Source organism: Perissodus microlepis, chromosome 18 (genome assembly GCF_051167445.1).
Source record: "Perissodus microlepis isolate ML-2025 ecotype Zambia chromosome 18, ASM5116744v1, whole genome shotgun sequence".
NCBI classification, from domain to species: Eukaryota; Metazoa; Chordata; class Actinopteri; order Cichliformes; family Cichlidae; genus Perissodus; species Perissodus microlepis.
Genome location: NC_140478.1, coordinates 10,086,577 through 10,111,815, shown reverse-complemented (window position 1 = coordinate 10,111,815; position 25,239 = coordinate 10,086,577). Strand labels below are relative to the sequence as shown.

At 41.6% G+C, this 25,239-nt stretch overlaps 3 protein-coding genes across 3 annotated transcripts; 1 reads left to right on the top strand and 2 right to left on the bottom strand.

The window, feature by feature from the left end:
* Positions 1-1,534: 1,534 nt before the first annotated feature.
* On the top strand, positions 1,535-2,041 carry LOC146367278 (relaxin-3-like). Its single transcript, XM_084913665.1, has 2 exons — positions 1,535-1,715; positions 1,808-2,041. The coding sequence occupies exons 1-2, from the start codon at positions 1,535-1,537 to the stop codon at positions 1,942-1,944; spliced, it is 318 nt and encodes a 105-aa protein (XP_084769791.1). The 3' UTR covers positions 1,945-2,041.
* On the bottom strand, positions 2,027-3,539 carry dynlt5 (dynein light chain Tctex-type family member 5). The gene is made up of 5 exons (XM_084913664.1): positions 3,437-3,539; positions 3,154-3,302; positions 2,882-2,973; positions 2,446-2,570; positions 2,027-2,370 (listed from the first exon to the last, which is right to left on the bottom strand). Exons 2-5 carry the CDS (start codon positions 3,246-3,248, stop codon positions 2,167-2,169), a joined length of 516 nt encoding a protein of 171 aa, XP_084769790.1. The 5' UTR covers positions 3,249-3,302; positions 3,437-3,539; the 3' UTR covers positions 2,027-2,166.
* Positions 3,540-4,612: 1,073 nt separating this feature from the next.
* On the bottom strand, positions 4,613-23,215 carry LOC146367276 (SH3-containing GRB2-like protein 3-interacting protein 1). The gene is made up of 23 exons (XM_084912562.1): positions 22,767-23,215; positions 16,367-16,430; positions 15,971-16,016; positions 15,469-15,525; positions 15,054-15,111; positions 14,370-14,545; positions 14,185-14,196; positions 13,642-13,653; positions 12,846-12,870; positions 12,393-12,456; positions 12,187-12,257; positions 12,021-12,095; positions 11,864-11,932; positions 11,035-11,781; positions 10,274-10,395; positions 10,005-10,155; positions 9,399-9,510; positions 9,014-9,169; positions 8,752-8,884; positions 8,457-8,659; positions 8,270-8,334; positions 7,979-8,143; positions 4,613-7,867 (listed from the first exon to the last, which is right to left on the bottom strand). Exons 1-23 carry the CDS (start codon positions 22,774-22,776, stop codon positions 7,845-7,847), a joined length of 2,616 nt encoding a protein of 871 aa, XP_084768688.1. The 5' UTR covers positions 22,777-23,215; the 3' UTR covers positions 4,613-7,844.
* Positions 23,216-25,239: the final 2,024 nt, after the last annotated feature.

The window sequence follows — 25,239 nt, the reverse complement described above, 5'->3', positions numbered from 1 at the left end:
GACACCAATGGTTGAATTTCAGCCCCAATTCACGACAGTGCCCCCACTCTGCTTTACAGATGGCTGTGACACTCATTGTTGCACCTGTCCCCTGACTTTCTCTGTATATACTGACATTGACTTGAACTGTAAAATTCAAATTTGAATTCATCACTCTATCAGACCTGTAGTCACTGATTTTCAGTCCAGTTATTGTGTGATCTGGCATACCTCAGCCTTTTCTCCTTGATTCCTTTCCTTAAGAATGGCTTCTTGGCAGCCACCCTTCCACTGAGACCATTTCTGATGAGGCTTCAGTGAACAGTAGGTGGATCGACTGTAGTGCCAGATATATCTCTAGGATCCTGTGTGAAGTCTTTGCTGGATTTTTTCCTATTTCTTAAGGACATGACTTTCAGATACTGTTCATTTGCTGGAGACACTTTTTCAGGCCGGATTCTTCTTTTGTCCTCCACTTGTCCAGTTTCCACAAAAACTTAAAGACACACAACACACTATGCAGAGATATGCAAAGTTTGCATTTAATAGTTCTTTAGTAAACACTTTGCTGGTGGAAAAATACAACTTTATGTCTGCCAAAGTATGTTATCTTTTTTATTTTCTGTTGATTCAGCTAAGGAAATAGGGACAGTTTTTTGCAAGATGCTGCTAGTAACAAACTGCATAAAGACACAGTACATATGTACCACTGGAATTCAGTCTTGTTATATTAATTTGCTAAATCAGATAATTATTACAAGGTGAATGTGAAATCTGTTTAACTTTTTCTTTTGTGGGTTCTTCTCTGAAGACACAAGAGAAATTACTATGCAAACAAGAAACCCACTTATATTTTAAAAAGAAATACCTGTGTCTGCTACAGTAATATTAAAATAACATTTGTGAATGTGTCACAGTTTACAGGAGTGCTGTATGTGTAAACTCCCCATAAAACCCCGAGAAACATAGCAGATGTTATGAATAACCTTAAATGTCATAAAGAACAAACGAATTTTACACTTTTTCAACTGAACCAGGCTATAAAACATCGATTTATAACACCACCCCTCCACTGTTGACATATAAACATGGGCAAGCAATGACAACTCTAACCCAGAACATAGGTTCGATTTAACAAGTGTACCGGTAATAGCAACTGTCTTTCCGTGGAATCATTGATTTATGCCAGTGATAGTGGCCATGCGTGCTTCTTCGTTGCTATGCAGAGAGCAATCACCTCTTTATCTCGTAGGGCGCATATCTCAAGAGATCCATTATGAAATACTTTGCTGAATCCACGGCAATAAAAACCCTGCAGTTCGTACATAAAAGAGCAATTCTTTCCCTTTAACATTTACTAAAATGCAGTCAATCAGCGATCTTTGCAGTGACTTAGATTCCCACACATATCCCAAATTGGCAGATTTACATCCGCTGTTAAAAGCACACGATGATCACCAATGATAATGCATAGATAATGCATTTACTCAGGAAACACCTGAGGAAGGCTGTGCGATATAAGACCCGATCGGGACGTGTCCTGAGAAACATCAACATGAGATCCCTACCATTGGTCATCGTGCTGCTGTGCATGTTGTGTGCGGCGCAGGTTCAGACACAGGAGCGCGCCAACACACTGAAGCTGTGCGGTCGAGCTTTTCTAAGGGCAGTGGTGTTCAACTGCGGAGGATCCAGGTGGAGAAGATTTATGGGAGAAGAGGATACTTTCCCAGAAGGTCAGTATGGACTCACCTCTATTTTCCTTTTTAAATTCATCTAACCTAAATTAGAGACTTCTAGTAAACAAATATTTTTACCTCTTTGGCAGTCAACAGAGAGGCAAACCTCCTAAAGTGGATAGATGTGTCAGAAATGGAACGTCAATTGCGGGACCAAAACGCGGCCTTGATGAGAACGTGCTGCCAACAGGGTTGTCAAAAAAGCGACCTGTCCATGCTCTGCTAGAGCAGAGGAACATCTCAAGGAAGTTCTCAGTCTGTCACAGTTACTCCTAATTTGGCATAATCTCTGTTGTACAGAACACTGTAAGGATGATGTCATTTCTGAGTGCAAAAATGTAAAAAAAAATAAATAAAATGTAAAAAAAAAGCACACTGTGAGGTTTGGTTAAGATTTGTTTTAAATTTCTTTACAACTACTCAAAAACAGAGCACAGAAAGAGAGAATTCACTCAAAGTAAACAGCGTAAACAGACGCCACGCCAAACAGAGAACTGTTCTTGAAGAAGTGCGAGGCGAAAGTGTCATTAGACGTGTCCCAGAGACAGCGGCTGCTGATCTGCATGCTTTGCCCGGTGAGCTGGCCGATGTGGACCAGGATGACAATTTTGTATCTGGGGATCATTAGTTCCTTCACGCGGGCTCTTATTACCTGGAAGAAGAGTCAGTCTGAATAATGGAGAAATTTAAACATGTTTAGAAAGAGTTGCATCTATTCTTCATTTACCTCGCACAATGTTTTGGTCATTTTTTGAGACCACTCTACTTCATATTTCTCCTCTTGGAGGTAACTGGTAAGGACGTCTTTAAGTATGTCTGTGGCAGCATTGGCAGGGAAGCGTTTGTAAGGTCCTGTGGTGCGAAAAAAGCCAGAAAACATTTATTACTAACAAAAATCCCATTTTATATTTGTCTAGTAGTTTTGATGGTGGGGTAAAAACATGATGGATGCATGTGAACAGAAGAAAAATTCATATTTTTGTCCATCTCAATTTATATCCTACACAAAACAGTAGGCCACTCTTTACCACTGTGAGGCTGAATTTTTACTTTTCTGCTTAAAATGATCAAACAAAATATATTCAGTTTATTTGCCAGTTCTGTGATGCCTAGAACCTAAAACTCAACCCCAGTTTTGTAGGCAATTAAAAAGGCTAACTCACCCATCTGGTAGGTGTTCTCCATTGTTGGAGCAAGGCGAGCATTGTCATCATGGTGGCCCAGTTCATCAATGTATGACACAGTGCTTATAGAGCTGAAAGACATAATCATGCTGAAGAGAATACCAGGACAGATGCCATGTGGACTGACCAGCAGTTTCACAACCAAACATGCTGCACTGGGAATGCTGTTTTGAAAATCATTCTTAACCTACCAGGAAGCTAAAAAGCTAAAAGATGGACACTGGCCCATATTATCTTAATAGTCTACTCACTCCTTAGTCCTGCCAGTTGTGTCTTTGCCTCTCCCGTTAGAAGGCACCTTGACTACCCTCTTCTCTTTCCTTTGCTGTTTTTCTTTATCGGACATCCCCACTTCTCCTTATTTTTGGTTTCTGAATGACCTGAATGTCGCACGTAGACCCTAACAAAGTACAAAACAATACGCTCATAAATGTGTCATTTGCGTTCAGAGTCACTAGATCGAGTTTGAAAAGTAGAGTTTTTAATTACAAAATCGATTACAGATTATAAAATTTGAATACTGAGCCAAATTACCAGTTTACTGAGCCAAATTACCAGTCTTGAACTAAGCCGAACCAGTCGTCTGGTATGGCTTGGTGTTGTTATGGAAACGGTACGTTAGCCTGTGGGAGGGGTTTCCGGTGAAGGGCTTGTTGAAGTCTCGCGAGGTGAACGACCGAGACAAGCTTGGAAACGAGAGGCTGAGTTCATTACATTTTACAGTAGATATAATTTTAAGGCTCACCTTACCTTACGTTAAAGGCAAAGTTGTGTACCCTTTTCATCTCCCATCTTCTTCCCTTTTTAACGTTGTGTTGTGGTAAACTATTTCCTGTAAAGCACTTTGGGCTCATGTCAGTAAAAAGTACCATTTCTGAATATTTCTTGCTTGATACCCCGCATTTTATTAAAGGAGGCCAATAATTATAATAACAGTTACAGAGGTGGCAACAATATACCTTTTTCACAAACGTTATACTGACATGAGAAAGATAAACACAGGAGCTACAAATAATATAATAATATCATATAACACAATAAAAAAATATATATAATATTCATGCTCTGGCCAGTTTATGCACAGATCCTTAATTTATGTGATTAGCAACACCTGTGTTTTACGGCAAATAGCTGCTGTGGAAAAAGTATATCCTTGAATGCATCCTTTAAAGAAACATATGTGGGGGGAAAACACTCTTCTAAGATAGGATAAGAGTGTATTAAATACATTTTTAAAAAGAATATGGAATAGATGAAAGAAATATTAAAAGATAATTAAATCAAAATAACTATTAAATTAAAAGATAATGATTTGTAAATAACTGGATATGAGTAAATTAAGCTTTTTATCTATATCTATGTATATTCTTATAATACAGTTTATTTTTAACTAACTAGGCAGCTCATTCTCTTTTTCATCCTTCATTCTGCTTCATAAACTGTCATCATGTACAGGAATAAGACCATGACGGGGTAAAAAAAATCCCATAATCCCACTAAGGACTGTTTTTGTAGTTGCTTGGGAGTGTTTATTTATATAACATGATGACTGATGATGATGATTTTCGGCCTATTTGACCTCACTATTAAGTTATGACAGACAATAATTTACAGTGTCGCTGAAGCGCCAGGATGTACATTTAATGTTACGGGTTATGTGCCTGTAGGTGTTATATTTTTACATCTTTGAACAAATGAGAAGGAGATAAATGACTCTTATTTCCTCTTCTTTATTACCAAGTAAAACAGGTATTACATTATAATGACTTTTTTTTCATATATTTACTCTCAAAATCTTTGGATGGGAAATTTACATGAAATGTTTGCATATTCTGATCCTAATGCAGTGAAAGAATACATACAGCCAAAAAAGTTGTAGAAAAAATAAACTTACAGAAAACCTCTGGTTTTGGAATATTAGTGTACACTCAAAAATAAGGCAAAGAAAAATATAAGCATATTCAACAGAAGAAAAACAAGTCGTTCTTACTCAACCAAAAAAAAGCCATGTTTCTTTTTCTAAGGAACTGAATTTCGCCCAAGTCCAAAGTGTGAGTCAACACATGGAAACGCTCTGTAAAAAAGTGAAACACACACATGTGACATGAAGCAACAATTTGTTTCATGAAGAAATTGAAGGTGTGCTTTTGTGTGCAAGTCAAACACAGGAGGATGTCAAACACCTATATCGGATGCATGGGATGGGTACGTCATTGAACGCATGCCAGATTTGATTGACAATGAGTTTCTGAAGGTGCATCACCAGCAAAATAGAGAATGGAGGCGCAAGTGAAGGCAAAGGAGTCTCTTCTCAAAGCACACTGATACAACAACACACACATCATGACCTCACTGAAATGGATAAAGTGGTATTGCATTGATAAGACCGGCGATGGACAGGTGCAGATTTCATGCGCCACTGTTTGGAGTTATTCATCAACACCTTTTCTTTTTTTTTCTCTTTGTTTTTTTGTTACAAGAAACCCACGTTAGATGAAGAGAGTGTTGTGTGTCGTTACGCAGAACCAAATGCATTATGAGCGCTGACATCAAGAAACCAAGAGACGATCACAGACACGTCCATATGCTCAGAGAAATATTTGAAACATAGCTTTTTATGTACACTTTTTACACTTAAGTCTTTTAAATATTGCTATTAGAAAATGATAAAACATTTATTCGACATGGTGGGAAAAGGGAGAAAATAAAGCAGGGAAATAAATAGTGCTGTCTTTTTGATAGACACTTCTTTTCATTGCTCTGTGATGTCCTCCATCAAAGATTATTGTCAGAGTTTATAAGCAGCATCAAAGGCAACTCCTACAATCCATAGCCCTGGTCCCTTTAGATTTCTCTGGAAACTTAAAGGTCCTTTTCCTCAGTGTATGGCACTCTTGCATCTCTAGACTTTCTAATATAATTTCTGGATAAATTACCCAAGCTGTCCCAGTGAAAGTAGCAGCTTCACACATATGCGTCAGCTCAGTATAATGCAATTCTACCCACAAAACACCACCACAAACTCCACCTGTGTCCTGTAATGTGAGACCTTTGATGTATCTCAACATTGCACTTGCCCTTTAGTGGTAATTCGATGTGTTTGTTGTGCACCAGGTCACACTGCTCTAACTCTCTGCCAACACGACTCGTTAATGGTAAAAACGCTTCCAGTAGTAGTGTTTAAAGGCTGTGTGTGTGAAAGTATGGCGTTATGTATGCGCTTCAGCCCTGAGCACAGTCTTTCCAGCACATCAAGTGTGGTTTGTAAAGAAACTCTTTTGCACTCAACAAACTGAGGCCTGATTTTTGACTTTGAAATGACCAAAACTGCAGTTCCTTTAACGTCCACTCGAGGCTGCCTCCAAAAATGAGTCAATCCCCATAAAGATCGACACTGCATATTATTGCAGTATTTTATCAATACGTAAACACCAAATATCGATATTTTACGAAATGAATGAAAATACTCTGAATACTACGAACAAAAGCGCTCAGCTCAACCACCATCATCCTGAGATAACGTTAGTTAGTAAACTCACATCGGCTCAAATGTGAATTTGTCTGTGAAGACATCAACAGATATGTGACTTTCACCCAACCGTCTGGTGATTTCCACCTTTAACATTTACAGTTTAGTAAAAAAAAAATTTCATTTCCAATGACAGTGGTGTCCTCAGTGGACTAACTATGCCACTCGTTTTCTGCAAGGCACCACCTCAGTTAATAGGAACTGGACCCGTCGTGCATGTGGGTGTCTTTTTGATCATTCTCGGAGCCATCTGCCAAATCTCCTGCTGTGTTGCACATCATGTCCTAGAAGTCTCTGCTCTATATTACTTGAGTGAACCTACAGCGAACTTAGCCCGCAACCCTGTCATCCAAATATGGCCACAAATATAGCTCCAATAATCCAAAACACTCACGACGACTATAAATCAGAATGTAACTTTGCTAACCAAGTCAAAATGGTTCATACGGTCTAAGGAAGCAAAATAGCATTAAGTTTGGATCTTGGTTATCGTGGGCTTATGATGATTAAATGGATCAAGCATACAAATCATAGAGCAAACACTTTTATTTGCTCGAATTATTCCGCCCTTTATTGTGACGAGTTTCCCTACAAAATCGAATTTATGTGCTAGAAAGAAATGATCATGACCCATGACCAAATTGTTCCCTAAAGTTCCCAGGACTGAGGCGCAAACATAATTCCATGTCAAGAGCACCTTAGGATTCATAGTGCTGATGTTCTTCCAGTGCTGCAGGTCATTTTAAACTGTCACCTTTAATCATAAGACAGATAAAAGGGATATGACGGTGTCAAAGCTGTCCACACAGAGGAATACATTCTGCTTGGACAACAATCACGACAGTCACACATGTTGAAAATAAACAAAAAACATCTGATTTAAAGGTGGCAGTGCAAATCAGACAGTACCATGTGACTATAACTAATTGGAATACATCTGCAAAGCAAACCTATGTTAAAACGTTTTCCATCTTTTCCACCTCGTTTAAGATTGTTTTGTCATACAAATTATTCACATCATCTTTAAGAGTGCATTCGAAGTGATAACCCGTGAAACAAGAGGAAAATAGAACAAATAAAGCTGGATCACTGTATGAAATCCACAATTATTTTTAAGTTAACAAGAACATAGACTTGGGGTTTCCCTAAACGTTACTCTATATAAGCTCATAAGTGTTCCAAGTGCACAAAACTAATGACTTGTATTTACTTGCATAAACTCAGCAGCAGTCAGTTGACCGAGAATGTCACATTTCACCTCTGTGTGTTGTTATCTGTTACTCTAATAAACTCCAGCCATTAAATCTAATGGCTCCTAAAGATAAATTTTCAAATGCACTAAACGTGGGATGATCCATAGTCTTCACAGTCAAAAGCCATTGATTTTCTTGGTTCTGTTCGCAAACAGGTCCGCTAATTATCTGCCAAATATTTCCCTGTGAAACAAAATAAGACATGTCAGATAGTTGGGAAGTGTCCGTGTGCATTTATATTAACAAACCACAGACTGAAGACAGTCAGCCACTGTTTCTGATGCTTAAACTGACCTGCAGCAAATCTCTTCTTGACCAATGATAGCCGGTAGCCAGTCCCGACCAGCTGGATGTCACAGCCTGACAGAGTGCTTCCTTCGCTTGTGAACTGGACTGCCAGCTGGGAGGGTTTACAGGGACCCTCGATCATCTGGAACCGGCCCAGGAGAGCCCCTACTCCTGCCAGACATGTGATATTTGTGTAACGGGACCAAAAGATTTTACTTTTAAAATCCAAAGAAGAAGAAGATGAAGTAGAAATTAAAAATGTTAAATATTATGAACATGGCAAAAATGAATACTTGCCTCCATTCTCAGACCTGTGAGACAGGCTTGGGATTTTCCACTGTATTGTCTGCTGCTCCGGATTCCTATATGAGGAAAGAAATTCCATGTTACATGTTACTCTCTCACATGTACTCTAAAGAGCAGATAGCAGATAGCCTCTCAATACGACCACATACTAAGAGTCCTTATCATCAGGAATCCTCACCAGGTGGCAGGTGGGATCATGGCCTGTAGTTTGGCAATGCCTCCATCAACAGGAACCAGGAAGTTGATGTCGTGAAGCGGCACCGGGGCAGCCAGAGCCTCCGTGTTGTATTTGTAGTCTATTCTAAGGTCTATGTTGGTGCCATCGCCACGCCAGCTCACTGCCAGGTTCAAAGGAGTGGACTGGATCCCGTCTGCTGAGACCTAAATGGCAAAGACAAAGAAGACAGTGAGATAACTGCATAGATAGAAAAAATATAAAAACACATCCGTGAATATTAACGGATATTATATACCTGATACTTGATCATATCCACATTGTAGTATGTCGCCTGAGGCTTCTGTTCAGCCACTTTCTTTAGATGGCTAATCAAGTTTGGCATATTTACCCAGAACTCCTTTCTGTCGACACTGTCTGTAGTGGAATCACTAAGGGATGAGAGGAACATCTTTGATTCAGCCAGCATGAAGTAACACTATGAATCTCTTTTGTTTGGACTGTAAAAATGAGCAACCGTCCGCTCCGGCATATGTGTTTGTCTGTAATCTTCATCTTACCAGCACAGCAGCTGTGGATTAGGGAGGACCTGCTCCAGTCGGTTGTAGTTGCTGATGCTAAAAGTGAGGATAGGTTGAGCTGGGTGGCTCGCAAAATGCCTGGTTATGCCAGCGGGGAAGGACAGCACCATCTCCCCTGTGATCTTCACAACACATCTGAGGCAGAGAGAGGACTCAAACTAAACAAAATATAAAGCTCACAGATCCCTCTCAGTATAAAAACCCTGAATACAAAGAACTGTGTACACCTAATTAGGCTTAAAACAACCTAGCCCAGTCTGCCTTAGAAACATTCCCCTGTCTGCCATTATTAGCAGTGCAGTGTTTCAGTTTTAGCATAAATCCATGCTGACATGATGTCAGTGCATTTTTAATGTAAGCCTACTTGCTGGGGTCAGCGCCTTTAAAGTAGGCATTGATGGTTTCTGTGAAGGCAGCTGCCACTGGCAGAGTGTCTTGGGGTCCCATGGTGAGTGGACTGGGACCTCTGGAGCACCCTAAAACACACATAAACACAAGTGACACTGCTATAACATCTCCTTATAAAACCGTAGTTGGGTTATATCTTACTTGCCTGAAGGTGGGTTTCACACACAGAGGACAGAATAGTTCAAAAACAATTAAAGCAAAACCAAAGCCTCGATCATGGATCTGGATTCTAAGTAAGTGAGCAGGAGATGGGGATGGGTGGCAGCACTCTTGTGGACACAGCCAGTAAAGAAACGGGGCAGGTGCGTACAGTGCATGCACTGGTGTCACTACAGCAGCACTGTAGCTCAACTCACCTTCAAAAGCTAAATAAAACCTGCCGTGGTCAAACCATACCAGAGGCTGCGAGGCCTCTGAGTGAGCAGAGACATCAGGAAGAGAGAATCATGGAGAGGGACAAGACTGTGAGGCAAGGACACGATGAGTGACAGACAACATGTGGACTGAGATGCGCAGCTAAGCCGCAGAGACGAGCATGACAGCCATCTTGCTGGTAGCATACCTGTGGTGGACAAGTTGAGGTCCCTTCCTAAAGTTGGGGTGGATGCTGCACTCTGTGAGGTAATGGAGGAGATTGATGAAGAGCTCTCTGCCCGGGCCAGGGGGGCAAAAGGCGGGGGGCTGCTTGAAACTGGCGGACTGAATGGCCGGGTCTGGAGATGTAACACAAGTTATTTTGTTCAGAATGAAAAAACACAGTCTCAGGAACAAAAGATAATGAGGGGGAGAGAGAGAGAGGGTAAAAGAAAATAAAGGGCTTTTCCCACATACCAGGTCTGTGATTGGTTTCCCCGGGGGCAGCTTTGGTCGGGAGGACGGACGAGGAGGAGGAGGCGGAGGGACTGGGCTGCTTCGAGACTGAGGTGTGGTAGGACGAGCTGGAGATGAGGGGCCTGTGGCACATACCAGTGTCTGTGGTTAGCACAGCCTTCAGTTCACAGTGACGGAGATTTTTATTGCCGCACTTCCCTTCTACCAGCTGTGTTTGGAGAGAAACTGGAGTGCGAGACTCTGGTTGGTTCTGGCATGAAATAAAATTGCTGTTGAGATTTTTGTAGGTGTTCTTCTGATTCACGGGGGAAAAAAATCTGTAGGAAGACGTTACCGCTTGATCTCTGTGCTGATAGAAAGCATCCTGGAATTTTCATACTGGTCTGATGTGGGATGCTTGTTCGCGGTATTCACCAGTTGAACGATGGTATATGTTAAACAAGACCATTTAAGCATTTTCAGCAGTCCCCCTCTAAAATATCAACATTATATTTCCTTATATTTCTGGAAAGATAAGACCTGTTATGCACTACAAACAAAACGCTGTCATTTCAGAATCACAACACTAGATGTCACTAAAGTTTGACCTGCTCATCTCTGTGATTTTTATTTTTGTGGTGGCCTCGTCATTCTCACTTTTTTCAAAGCAAACAAAATTAAAGGACACTGCAGAATTTAAATAAAAAACATTAATCGTGCTTGGTGTAAATGAATCTCGAAGAGGCCACTGTGCGTGTTTGCAGCAACACAAGAGTACTCACTGCTGCCTGAGTAGGGTCCCGGGGAAGACATGATAGACCTGTAGGTAGTTGGAGGAAGAGGAGGTGGCGTGCCCCTGAAGCTTGGCGTCAGCTCTCTGGGGGATCCCACAAAGTCTGGTACATCTTCTCTCAGGTTTACACCTTCTGGAGTTCTCTTACCCCCTAAACCCCCAAGGACCAGCGGAGACGTTACTCCAGCACGAGGGGATCTACGCTCCGCTGGCAGAGGAGGCACAGGGCTGATGGGGGCAGGGGAGGAAGAGTACTCTGCAAACTGCAGCACCTCCTCATCAATAGCATCCTCTTCAGGGCACCCAGGAGGGGAATTAGAGGGGGAGAATTCTGGGGGCAGAGGAGGGGCTGGTTCATCTGGAGGAGGAGGTCCGAGTAGGATGGAGGGAGGCGAGTCTGGCGGAGTGAAACGAGGAGGAGACCCAGGGGAAAACGGCGGAGGTGAAGGTGGGGGTTCGTTTGGAGGTGGTCCAGGCGAGAGGCAGGGGGTGGAGGGGGTGGATGAAGGTGTGTCTGGCGGAGGAGAGTCCGGTGGCGGAGGTGGAGCCGGTTCATCGGGCGGTGGGGGCCTGTCATCAGTGAAGGTAACCCATCTGGGAGACATGGTGTCCTCACTCGTGGGTCCAAAGACGTCGTCGAGGTCGGGGGCAGGGGAGCCTCGGTAAGAGGCTGGGGAGAGGACATTCAGGTAGATTGGTGCCGAACTGCGAGCCGCCCTCCCATTGGGTAGATCGGCTGCAAAGAGTATATTGGAGAAGTGAGATCACAGCTGACTGATCTAACTACATTCTTGACTGATGTTTGAAAATAAATTTACCAGCAGATTCTGAAGGATAGCCGTAGTGACTTCTCGATGGAATGTTTTTTGGAGGGAGTGGAGGCGGAGCTGCGACAGGTGCAACAATTCAAGGTCAGCACAACTTCATTAGAAACACGAATTACAACAGAGATAAAGTTCACTCATGTTTGCTCACCCCCTGTTGGAAAACTTCTGCTCAGCTGTGATTCTGATCGGGGTCTAGAATCTCCCCACGCATCCGAAGGTACCACTGTCATTGGATAAAGGGGGGAACAGTGTCACCTTTGTAAAGGGAGTTTATTCATTTGGGTAAAGTTATGTCCGATCAATGGAGGACTGACCGTCATATCTGGCATATTTTCTCTCTAAAGGCAGCTCAAAGAAGGCAGGAGTGTTCTGTGACAGCCTGTCACTGCAAAAAAACACATGCAACAAGTAAAAAAATAGCACACATAGCTGCTCAAGGGACATCTGAAGCAGAGCAATAGCATACCATCTTAATGAAAGAAGCGTTTAATTTGCCAACATTGCTAAAAGGATGACAGACCTTTGCGTCTCTGGGGCAGGACTCGGTATCGGGGTTGAGCGTCTGGGTCTAGCGATCTCCTCACCTATAAGAAAAATAACAAAAGCTCAGCTCCTGCTCTGCTGAGACTACTGTTATGTTGTTCTGGTTAGGAGTGGAGAAGTCCCATCCACCAACTGTTCAAACCTTTTGTTCACAAGTGGCAGCCAATCAGAAGAAAGTTGGTTTAAAGGAAGAGATGCTTAAAAGGCTTGTTTCAGACATAGAATTTTAAAAAATGACTACAATACAATACAATAGAATAAGTTAAATAATGATTATTTTGAACCCTGAGTCATGCAAAGCTCCTCAAATAGCTGGGTACGAGCATAATATATCCTCTGTAATATGCGTGCAGTAGCAATGTGGTTATGAGCACAAGTACAGGAATACGGGAGGAATTTTGAAAAGCGATTTTTAGAGATGTGTACTTACAGGACAAGTTCCTTTTTATCTGCCCCTGCAAAAAAAAGAAAAGTAAAAAAAAAGAAATCCAAACAAAAGAAAAAGTAAGGCTACAGATCATATTATACACCGTATACAAATACACATGATCTTCAGTCCTTTAAGATGTTCTTCTTTCTTATTATATCAAAACACAGTACGATTATAGGAAATCTAATTTGTGTATTACTCCTCTGGCTTAAGTGCTCTTCATCAGTCTTGATAGTTTTGGTGTGACTTGAACAGAATTGGAGACATCAGCTTGAGAAGTCTGTGCTTTGTCTAGTGCTGCCAAATCATAACTACCAGCTCCATTCGAAAAATAAAAAGCATCTGAAAAGCAGAAATGCCTCCTTTCAGAAATGATCATCAGAAAAATATACACACTTTCTTGTGAGTCTTTTCGTGAATGAAGCACACATGCTAACTGTGTCAGTCAGTAGAAGGAAGTGTGCATCTACCCGTGATGGGAGGCTCATGCTGACATGACAGCATGACAAGGTGTAAACATTAATGGCGTACCCTTCTGCTGAGCTGTGGTACATTTTTTGGAGCTTTGAGAGGCAAAAGTCAAGTGTCACGTATTCAAGAGAAGGCGGAAATTTCTGCCGTCGGTATCTCTGGTGGACAAGGCAACTCGCTAACTAAACAACGGATGAACAGCACTACAGCCTGAGGTAAAAATGTTTCTCTTTATTTTCTGCATTGTACAGAGTAAGGCAGCGGAGATCAGAAAGCTGCATTTGGGGCTATCAGTGGTAAAACAGCCAGCAGAGGGAAAACTTACCGGACTGCGTCTCTGAGACCAGCAAAAAGGAAGAGAGAACAGACCTGGGTCAGAGAGTGAGTGACAAATCAGTCAAATGGACACTAACTACACACACCGCATCTCTTTACTTTAACCGCAAAGCCTCAATAATGCAGCATGAGCCGTAACTCCCTGGAGATTATGCGGACACTACGAGCATCACCTACAATCAGCACGCACACAGCTTCACACCGAAGACAGCGGGGTCTCTAGATCAACGGGTTTGGAACTGTATGTGTGTTAGGTTTGCTTTGCATTATGTAACGCACACGCTTTGCCACAAAGGTTTAAGTAAAGCTGTCGCTGAGCAGGAAAAAACTGAATGAACAGAAGCAAGAAGAAAAAGAAAGTTGTGATTTTTTGTGAGGCAGTGAGGTTGGGAAAGAAAGTGAATGCAGGGAAAAAAAACGAAAGCCACGAGATCACTACGACAGGAGGGAACACGTTATCAAGCGTTTTCACCACATCTCATGCCATCTGTCAGGGTGCTGATACAGATGTGAAAATGTGTGACAGGCTTACCGGACTTCTCCTCTACAAGAGGGCAGCAAATAAGTGAGAAGAAAAGACAAGCGCAGGCAGAGAGTCAAACAGATTTGAGAGAAATTAGCAGCTGGTAAAGTATATGAACTGCATTGAGCGTGACTATTGTGCTCTTCACAACTGTGCAGCAGAACAGGACTGCAGATTAGCAGAGCAGCACTCACCAGAGATGGGGACAGCGCCAGGCCTCCCACTGACGCTTTTAGCTCGTCCATGGATGGAAGCACACACTTGGCACTGTCTGACACCAGCGGCTTGATCTTAATTTTGAACTTTTTTTTGCTGTCCTCGTCATCCTCTGAGTCGCTGGACGAGAAAAAGTGCTTTTCTTTGGAGGCTGGTGAACACTTGTAAAGGGCAAAGAGGAGGAAGTACAACATGCTGTACAAAAATGCAGATAGTTCAACCTTCTGTAGCATTTAAAGCAAGGACAACGGTGCAGGACAGGAGTGAGACATCCATTCTGTGTCCCAGTTACCAGTATTACAACTGCTGTAATTGACACTCCTTCTCCGCCTCCACTAAATCTTCCTGCTCAGGGAAGGTCTCCACAGTGTCAACTATCTATGAATCCAGTTCAAACATATACTCCCACTGCTGACACCTGTGGGAGCAGAACTGAGCGTCAGTGGTTAATGAGAACTGTGGTTTAGCGACAACTGTAAAGCCGGTTCGACCTAATGTGGCTGTGTCCGGCTGCCTTGCAGCAGGGGTGCACATACGCAGGGATTTGGCCTATTTAATGCTGAGAAGCACTCAACCAATGAGTCACAAAGCCAAACAGATCAATAGTTTTTGCTGGCAAAGACTCCTAAGAGTGCTACTTCTCCTTCCGACTAAAAGGATATCATCACCCTCGTCACCAGGCCGGAGGCTGAAGCCCTCCTCATCTACATCAGGAGAGGCCTGCAAAAGAGAGACAGCGAGAGGGAAATGGTGACGGTCATTTCTAGCCAATCACACACACTGTAACAAAGCCACCCTCAAACTCTTCAGCAGCGCATAGCAATGTAGATTAGATTTCACAGATGTCTTGCTGGAGACGTTCCACTTGGTAGATGAAGCTCCTGCTGACTCACAGATTATGCACCGCCATAACTCACACACATTTGTACCCTTTACTCGGTAATTTTAAACCTAGCGTCACATGACACTGATTGCACAGCACAGCACTGCAAGTATTTCCAATGCCAGAGCTGCAGAGTCCATGCAAAAAGAGAGACAAAGAGAGAAAATGTGCAGGTGTAGGCTGTGGATACTTACATATCTGTCCCAATCAATCTCCCCATAGAAACCATTGGGAGCCCCGTTGGCCTTTTTCTATCAAAACGGAGATCATAAAGAAGGAAAAACGATAAAAGCTTATGACGTTAAACTAAAATTCTTTTAATATCAAAAATCATATTTTTTTAATATACTTTTATATTTTTTTAATGTACCATAATCAGAAGAAATTATTGCTGCAGGCCCAGTTCAGTTAAATGTAATTTTATTCATAGCACCAGTTAACAGTCTTCCCAAAGTGTTTATATGTCCAGGTAAAGAAAGAACCCAAATGAAATTTTTATCCCCTAAAAGCAGCACTTGGAAACAGCGGTGCAGAAAAACTACCTTTTAACAGGAAGAGACCTCCAACTAATCCGTTTAAATCTTGTTAAAGTCACTGTGCTGTAGTTTCCTGTTGTGCTGTTATAATCTCCTAGGTACAGTTTCCTCTGTTAAACAGTCACAAACACACTTTCATTGTGGTCTACAATGTACGTACGCTTCCTTTCTTTCCACTTCCACTTCCTTCTTTGTCAGGTGAGCTCCTGTTTGACAAAACAAGCAGATGGAAAAATTAGGTACCAGTATACCAGTAGATTTTTCTTCATTTGTATGTGGTTTTAAAAAAGTGGGTCCAGGTCTTGTTTTAAACTATTTAATGTAAAATACCCATGTTGTGGTACTCAGATTATTTTTGGTATCTCTTGCAGGTGCCGCATAGACCTATAGCACAAAATTTCCTATTATTTTATAAATCCAACAAGAACTTTATTAGTGTCATAGCAGTGGTTTGGGTTGTTTTACATCTCTATGCATTCACATTCTCAAACCAATGAGTTCTCAAAGTGTTTTAGGGATTTTCTCCTGTTACCAGTGAGTGTCTGAGGAAACTCACGTTGTTTCTTTGTCCTTGTCTTTCTTTCGTAAGCCCAGGGCTTTCCTGGTTCGGTTTTTCAGTCCTAGCATAGAGACACACAGAGGAAAGGAGTGCGTGAACATTATCATTAAGAACTCATTTTAAGTTGTTATAGCCAAATATAAAATTAACTATCTAGACATTAAAATGCACTTGAAAGCAAATAACAAAGAAGAGTAATGGGCTGGGTGTATAAGAGCCTGGGGATGAGTACGGGCTAGTGGATACAGAGAAGTTACAGTAACCCCAATACGGAGATAAAAATTAACGTATTGATTTGGAACAAACCCCAGGCAATCTGGAGAGAGCCTCCACATAAAACGAAGCAGTGTCCCCTTCCTGACTATGTAGGCTGTTAAGAAAAAATGAACAACCGTTGATCAATGTGTTCACTTCATTAGCACGATTCAACAGCGCAGCCAGGGATCTAGTACAGCGTCCCATCAGCCAAACTGAATGCCAAAAGTCCTGCAGCACAGTCGGCTGGCAACATGCAGCGATGCAATCAGAACGATAAACACAAAGAAAAACATTTTTTCTGTTTCACCTTATGGTGATTTTTCAAAGGTTTTTGAAATGATTAGGACACAGAACATGCTGTATGCAAATGTAATTTTGAGCACTTATTATCAACTGACAATAAAAATAACTGGAGGTTGTTTAATGATGCTCCATGCTGCAGGAGTGTATTGATTTAAAAATTACATCAAGTCTATAGCCATGCTAGCATGCTAACAGGTCCGTGAGGCTACCTAGGCCCGACTAATAATAACTTTAGCTTAACGTGCATTTACAGTGTTAGCATTCTGATGTTTGGAGTTCATCACATCTATTAACATGTTAGCACATTAAAGCATAAAATGTTAGCATGCTAACATTCTCTAATTAGCAATACAAAGCGGAGAGAATTAGCTAACGTGCTAAACAAAAATTCTCTGGGTGTTATCTATGAAGGCTGTTTGCTGGTATAATTAAAGATAAAGTACTCTTTTGTTTAATGAGTGAATTAATGGGTCAAAAGTGCTCCAGTCCAACATCACTGGTCTAGAGCGCTTACTGTGATAGTCACAGTAATGAATCACTTATTCTGGCTCAATAATTCAACGTATTTATATTCCAGAAAGTGCAGTTAACCAAGATGAGTGACTTTAGGTATTTTAATGTATTTTGACTTGCGTACTATTACACTATAACATATAACTTTTCACTTAAATAAAAAGTCTGAATAAGTGTAAAGTTAAATGCACTCCACTTAAAAATCTTTGAAAGACACCTTACACAAATTCTGACAAAGAGCACAGTTTTCTTTAAAAAAAAAAAAAGTCTGTGTGTTTGAGTGTGAGTTTGAGTGCGTGTGCACGCATTTTCTTTTCCCCCCCAATAAGCAACCGACAGGTTTGCATAACTGTGTTTTAGAAGAAGTGAGTGCAGTTGATAGTCAAATCCAGAGCGACAGGGACACGTTGATGAACAGTTGGGAGGATGAACATTTTGTGCCACTCAGAAGCAGCTGATACCGTTTGTGTGTTGCTCTGCTCATCATCCCTTTGTGTAATCTGCATGCTGTGCTTTAAACTGGATCACATTTTCTAAACAGACTTACCGCTTTTAATTTTTTTTTTGTGCCTTACTTTTTTAATTCATGTCACAGATATTGTGTCATTAAGATAAACACAAAACAGGAGAAACTCATTTCAAAATTAAATTAATACCGAGTCACTGATGTGGTGATTACCTTCACTCATACTTAAATCCTAACAAATATAAATGTTAATCAGTAGCATTCACGTTCTTCTGACAGGGTCTGTGATGTAACGTATTAGTGGCTCGACTGGCAAATATTATTCCTGCATCCTGTCTCTTTGTTAGTCAATCACAGGTCTGTACCACGATTCTTCTCTCCAGTCCTAACCTGCATGTGACATTGTTGGTAAAGATCAGTCCCAACACTGATGAGTAACAAACCTGTTGAACGACTACGTATGACACACTGAGCGAGTACAAGAGGTCTGGTCAGACTGACTGCAAAGCGATGCAGATCACACTGTGCGTCACAGCAGGACTGTGTTGTTTTTGTAACCCATTTACAGAGTTTGCCTGAGGAGAGCCTCATTAAACAGAGGCATCATACTAATTAATGATACTAGCTGTAAATATAGTTGAGTTAGGGTCTCCTTCATGCCAACTCACAGACACACAATCTTTAGACACAATTCTGCAAAACATTTCCAAGGACCAAAGTGATGGATTCACACGTCACCCTACTTACTCACAAATAACATGTTCTTCACATTACTGCTGATAATTTAACTATGTAACTTCCCTATAGTGCCATTATTCCACTTTCAAAATCAAGGATTAAAATTCAAGTTATTTTGGGGTCTTTTTACTCTGCACGTAAAATACAAATGGATTTGCATTTATTGGTAATGTGCTACAAGACTTTCAGCCTTTTTACAGATATATCATTTTCTTAATATGACCAAATTTAACCTCAGGTATCCTTGCAGCGTCTGTTCTGCAGCTTGTAGTCTCTTCTCTACTATATACTGTTGTTCTACATTTTACACAGTTACTTAGCAGATGATGCAGCTGGAAGCTCAAGAAGAAAGCTACACACTGACATCTACACACAGCTATTTACAACAAAGGAAACTGCATCTAGGAAAGAAGATAAGACTAAAACTGTAGGAGAAATGTTCACAGTGGAAACTGACTAATGTTTTTAGACAAAGTATTGTCAAGAACGATGCCTTGGATTCACTGTCAAGTTCTTTCAGACTATGACACAGTTTGTACACACATAACTCCAATTCTAGCCAAATTACATTGGCTCCCTGTTAAATATCGTATAGATTTTAAAATTCTTTTGTTCACTTTTAATATTTTGAATAATTTAGCGCCCAGTTATCTTTCTGATTTACTCCATTCATACAATCCCAACAGGGCACTTAGATCGTCCAACCATAGGCTCCTAGCACAACCTAGGACTCGAATGAATTCGAGAGGCGACCGGGCCTTTGCATCCGTGGCACCCAGACTCTGGAATAACCTCCCCGTTCATATTCGCACTGCCGAGTCTATCCAGTCTTTTAAATTACGTCTTAAAACTTATTTTTTTACTTTGGCTTTTGATTCTGTCTAGTTGGCTGTTTTAGCTTGTTGCGTTGTTACCTATTGTTTGTTGTCCTCTTTTATTGTTTGTTTTAACTGTCTCATGTTTTTATTGACTGTGAAGCACTATGGTCAACACTGTTGTTTTAATATGTGCTATATAAATAAATTTTGATTCGATTTGATTTGATTTGTATAAACGCAAACCTTGATAAACAGAAGAATGGCATCCATAATTTGTGTAAATCCCTAAAACAAACAGCTAGTCAGCTATCTTGGTTGTCAGTTGCGTGTAGCTCAACTAGCATGCCGTTGTTGCCAGTGACACAGAGGAGGTTTCAAATAAAGAAGGAAAAAGAACAGTTCTGCTCTGATGAGCGGTTTGAACAGGTTTTCTCTGCTTTCTCTTCACATCTTATCCTCTGACTTTTGTTCAGTATTTTAGATATTTACAGTTTCTTACAGTATCTTAACTTTATGTTAGCAGACAATAAATTCTGCCCTTTCCACGACGTCCATCCTTTCCACCCACTCCCTTGGTTTTCTTCTTTTTACGCGCTTCCAGCCAAGGAAACCCTATCTCAAGTAGGTTTCAAGTTTCTGCAAGTTGATTTTTATACACTCCTGACATTTACTCCTGCCTGGAAGAAAAGATCAATTTGATACCTTATGGTATGCCATGGAAAATAATCAGCAGGAATTACATTTTTTAAGTGTCTGAAACTTGTAAAACTAGCAATGTGGCCTTTAAAGCATAAACTTCTAGTACAAATAGGCCACCTGGCCAAGATTACTGCCCACACTACTGCAATTAATGATTCTGATTTATACAGGGAGTGCAGAATTATTAGGCAAATGAGTATTTTGTCCACTTCATCCTCTTCATGCATGTTGTCTTACTCCAAGCTGTATAGGCTCGAAAGCCTACTACCAATTAAGCATATTAGGTGATGTGCATCTCTGTAATGAGAAGGGGTGTGGTCTAATGACATCAACACCCTATATCAGGTGTGCATAATTATTAGGCAACTTCCTTTCCTTTGGCAAAATGGGTCAAAAGAAGGACTTGACGGGCTCAGAAAAGTCAAAAATAGTGAGATATCTTGCAGAGGGATGCAGCAGTCTCAAAATTGCAAAGCTTCTGAAGCGTGATCATCGAACAATCAAGCGTTTCATTCAAAATAGTCAACAGGGTCGCAAGAAGCGTGTGGAAAAACCAAGGTGCAAAATAACTGCCCATGAACTGAGAAAAGTCAAGCGTGCAGCTGCCAAGATGCCACTTGCCACCAGTTTGGCCATATTTCAGAGCTGCACCATCACTGGAGTGCCCAAAAGCACAAGGTGTGCAATACTCAGAGACATGGCCAAGGTAAGAAAGGCTGAAAGACGACCACCACTGAACAAGACACACAAGCTGAAACGTCAAGACTGGGCCAAGAAATATCTCAAGACTGATTTTTCTAAGGTTTTATGGACTGATGAAATGAGAGTGAGTCTTGATGGGCCAGATGGATGGGCCCGTGGCTGGATTGGTAAAGGGCAGAGAGCTCCAATCCGACTCAGACGCCAGCAAGGTGGAGGTGGAGTACTGGTTTGGGCTGGTATCATCAAAGATGAGCTTGTGGGGCCTTTTCGGGTTGAGGATGGAGTCAAGCTCAACTCCCAGTCCTACTGCCAGTTTCTGGAAGACACCTTCTTCAAGCAGTGGTACAGGAAGAAGTCTGCATCCTTCAAGAAAAACATGATTTTCATGCAGGACAATGCTCCATCACACGCGTCCAAGTACTCCACAGCGTGGCTGGCAAGAAAGGGTATAAAAGAAGAAAAACTAATGACATGGCCTCCTTGTTCACCTGATCTGAACCCCATTGAGAACCTGTGGTCCATCATCAAATGTGAGATTTACAAGGAGGGAAAACGGTACACCTCTCTGAACAGTGTCTGGGAGGCTGTGGTTGCTGCTGCACGCAATGTTGATGGTGAACAGATCAAAACACTGACAGAATCCATGGATGGCAGGCTTTTGAGTGTCCTTGCAAAGAAAGGTGGCTATATTGGTCGCTGATTTGTTTTTGTTTTGTTTTTGAATGTCAGAAATGTATATTTGTGAATGTGGAGATGTTATATTGGTTTCACTGGTAAAAATAAATAATTGAAATGGGTATATATTTGTTTTTTGTTAAGTTGCCTAATAATTATGCACAGTAATAGTCACCTGCACACACAGATATCCCCCTAAAATAGCTAAAACTAAAAACAAACTAAAAACTACTTCCAAAAACATTCAGCTTTGATATTAATGAGTTTTTTGGGTTCATTGAGAACATGGTTGTTGTTCAATAATAAAATTATTCCTCAAAAATACAACTTGCCTAATAATTCTGCACTCCCTGTAGAGAGGACCTGCACATTTTATCTTAAGCCCAAGAAGCATATTACTACACCTATATTTTAGTCCAGACCTCACTAAATGTCACTAACTACATGCTAACACTGTGTGCACATGTAGCTAACAAATGCTACGGTGAGCTTGTGACATCTGTGTGAGTTTCCTCCAGCTTGTGAACCGAGTACAATATCATGTTAGGTTGACTGCAGGCCCTCTGCTAATAATAGCCACCTTCCATTACCACGTAGGCACAAATGGATGATAAAGACCCAGCATCTCTCATGCAGAGCAGGATGGTTTATAATGTACTTCACCTAACTGTAGGACAGCATCCTTTACTTCAGTTTATATGAGACATGCACTAAATGCTCCGAGGCTGAAGGATCACCTGATAGCAACAGCTAGTAGTAATGAATGAGTACAGCTACTTGGACTGCTCACATCTCTCCTTACATACACATTTATATGACATAACTGCAAGATTAACATGCACACACACACACACACACACACACACATACACACACAGGCACACGCAAAAACAAACACAAACCCAAAAGGACATTACTCTGTACACACTTTATCACTGTGAATGGCAGCTCCCCCCTTTCTACACCACAAACATCTTCTCAGGCATTACAGCTACCTTTCTATAAATCTTACACACACACACACACGCATACGCACAAGTACTCACAATAGCCACATTGTCACACTGGTCATGCATACAGCTCAGTCGTACCAGAGGTCCGCACGGCATGACAGATCACATCACTGCATTCACTTTTTTTAATGGCCCAGCAGGACACAAGAGGGCAGGAGGAGGACGCTGAGAAACAGGACGTGGAAAATAAAAGGAGTGCACACATCATTTACCTTGCATCATGATTACAGATTTTCATCCTACGCTGCCCTCTGGATTGCAGGCGGGCAGAAATGGAGGAATCCGACCGGTCAAAAGATGCCTGGGCAGGGCATAGCTAATTCTGCACAGCTCCCCAGCGAAGCACGATGTTGATTTCCTCCACCCCCGAGGGCCCGACTCCCAGACACCCGCACGGGGAGGCGGGGTGGGAGCTGCAAGGCAGCAGGAGCGGTGAAGGACACGGGGAGAAGAGACACCCGAGGAATGCACTGCAAATCGGGAGAGGAATAGGGGTCCTCTCTGTGTGCGTTAGGCCACAGACGGCCGAGCGGCACTGACACACGCCATCGCTGAGAGGGGGGATGCTGAGGAAAGGCAGAGGGGAAAAAAAGCAGAGCGCTACAGAGAGATAGAGGGGCAGAGAGAGGCAGAGAAAGACCAGGGGAGAGAGGGGCGGAGGGAGGGAGTGGGAGGCTTGCTGATGTCACATCTGCACTAAACCAATCCCTGAAACCACGGTCACATGGCTGCTGTCCCCTGATGCCTAAGCACCTCTTGGCTTGCCTTGAGCAGGCACACTACATACTATGCAAGGTCTTATAAAATAAAATACACTATTTTCTTTCATTTTGAATTAATTCAAATATTGCTGTTGCTTTGAAAATAAATCTGTTGTATTTGTTTTTTTTGTTTTTTTCATGATTTATGATGATTAAATTCATTAAAATTTTCTGAACTGCAAAAAGGTCGCCCATCCGTTTTCTTTGCAGACATGCTGGGGCGAGAGGCGGGATACACCTCGCCATCAACACAGAGAGAAAGGCAACCTTTCATGCTTACAGTCACACCTAAGGCCAGTTCAGAATCACCAGTTATTACCAGTTAACCTAACATACATGTCTTTGGACTGTGGGAGGAAGCTGGAGTACCCACAGAGGTACAGGTAGAACTCCAAACAGAAGGATTCCCCCACAGGCCGGTGGGTTCAAACACAGGACTCGCTTGCTGTGAGTTTAAAGCTCTATGTTGTCCTTTTTTATGGAAATATTCTACAGCTAAAAGTGGACCAGTGCCTGTACTGGGTCACTTCACTGTGCTGGTGGCTGATCATGAAACCTAACCTTGAAACTTTCCTCATATAGAGTGTTCTGTTAATACAAAAATATATTTAATTCATTCTTCAGGTGGGGCTGTTGCTGTTTTTAGACATCAATATTTGAGCAGGTGCATAAATAATGTGGTACAACCCTGCATTTATCCCTTTACGGCTTTTCATGACTGTATTTGTGTGTTTCTTCTTTGAAAACAGAAACGCTTTTACATTCAGCCTTTTCTCCCGTACTGTGTAGGAAAACAAGAAGCAATCCATAAAACCTGCATTTGTTTATTGCTTTATTTTTATTTTGTCTGTCTAGATGCTAATAACTTCCATTCATTAGGAAGTTAGGAAGTATCAGACAACAGTTGTGTAGCTACTACAAATATTAATTAACACTAAACACGTTTAGTGGCTTGTAGACCATTGAATTGAATGGGAAGAACACAGTAATGGAAAGAGTCATCCAAAGGGTAGCCCTTCAGGAAAAAGAAGCTGAACAAGAATTCCCAGTGGAATCTGACTGGAAAATATCAGCAATACAAGTCCAAATCAGAACCAGTGAGCCACTTAAGCTTTAGCAGGTGGATTGGAATAATGCCTTTGATGCTGTGGAGGGCTGCAATCAGATCTAACAACGAGAGGATGACAAGAGGAGATCATTTGTTCAATTTCAGTCACATAGGTTTTGATTTGTGGGGGGAAAATGCTGAAGACACACTTTTTGGGAGGTTTTTTTGGTTCAGAGGTTTTTTTGCTAGTTCTCTGGAAAGAAAAGAAGAGCAATATACGGACTTCACAAAGCTGCAAGACTATTTCTATTGCTAAAAATGTGTCCCACTTGAGGACAGCAGAAAATCTACCACCGCAGAGTATACCCTGTCAGCTATAATCATAAGACGTGCTCACTGGGAGGAGGGACCCCAAATGTTAGCCTGGAAGAAAGCAAGAGCGGGAAGGATAAAGGACAAACTATGACTGTGTGCGCGTGTTAGACCAATTGCTTTAGTCAAAGCAGTGGTTTGATTATTCATCTGCTTTAATGGCAGCGTGCTGGACATTTGGAGCAGAGTGACTCACCCTCACCGATACAGCAAGGACAGATGGGTCTGTGGGTGTATGTGTGTGTTTGATTGTTTGGGGAGAGACCCCACTGTGGAGGTCACATAATTTTAAAACAGTAGAAAATTCAAACGTGTGTTCTTTCCCTCAGCTGTTTTGTTCTATGCTAAGTGTATACTCAGAGTGTAATCAGATGCAGACACAACTAAATGTTAGAGTCAGTGTCCTTTATGGCAGCCAAATGAAAAACAAGAAACGTTCCAAACCTTGGAACCTAAAATATTCAGAGAACCAGAAGCTGAACACGACGCTTGTAAATCGGAATA

What these genes read in the sequence shown, in the direction of transcription:
- LOC146367276 (XM_084912562.1), bottom strand. An exon ending in AGATTGATTGGGACAGATAT is followed by an intron (nt 15,112 to 15,468) that starts GTAAGTATCCAC and finishes TCTCTTTTGCAG; the next exon opens with GCCTCTCCTGATGTAGATGA. An exon ending in CAAGAAGAGATTTGCTGCAG is followed by an intron (nt 7,868 to 7,978) that starts GTCAGTTTAAGC and finishes TTTGTTTCACAG; the next exon opens with GGAAATATTTGGCAGATAAT.
- LOC146367278 (XM_084913665.1), top strand. Translation starts at nt 1,535, where the DNA reads ATGAGATCCCTACCATTGGTCATCGTGCTGCTGTGCATGTTGTGTGCG. An exon ending in AGAGGATACTTTCCCAGAAG is followed by an intron (nt 1,716 to 1,807) that starts GTCAGTATGGAC and finishes CCTCTTTGGCAG; the next exon opens with TCAACAGAGAGGCAAACCTC.
- dynlt5 (XM_084913664.1), bottom strand. Translation starts at nt 3,248, where the DNA reads ATGTCCGATAAAGAAAAACAGCAAAGGAAAGAGAAGAGGGTAGTCAAG. An exon ending in ACAACTGGCAGGACTAAGGA is followed by an intron (nt 2,974 to 3,153) that starts GTGAGTAGACTA and finishes TATGTCTTTCAG; the next exon opens with CTCTATAAGCACTGTGTCAT. An exon ending in TGACCAAAACATTGTGCGAG is followed by an intron (nt 2,371 to 2,445) that starts GTAAATGAAGAA and finishes CTCTTCTTCCAG; the next exon opens with GTAATAAGAGCCCGCGTGAA.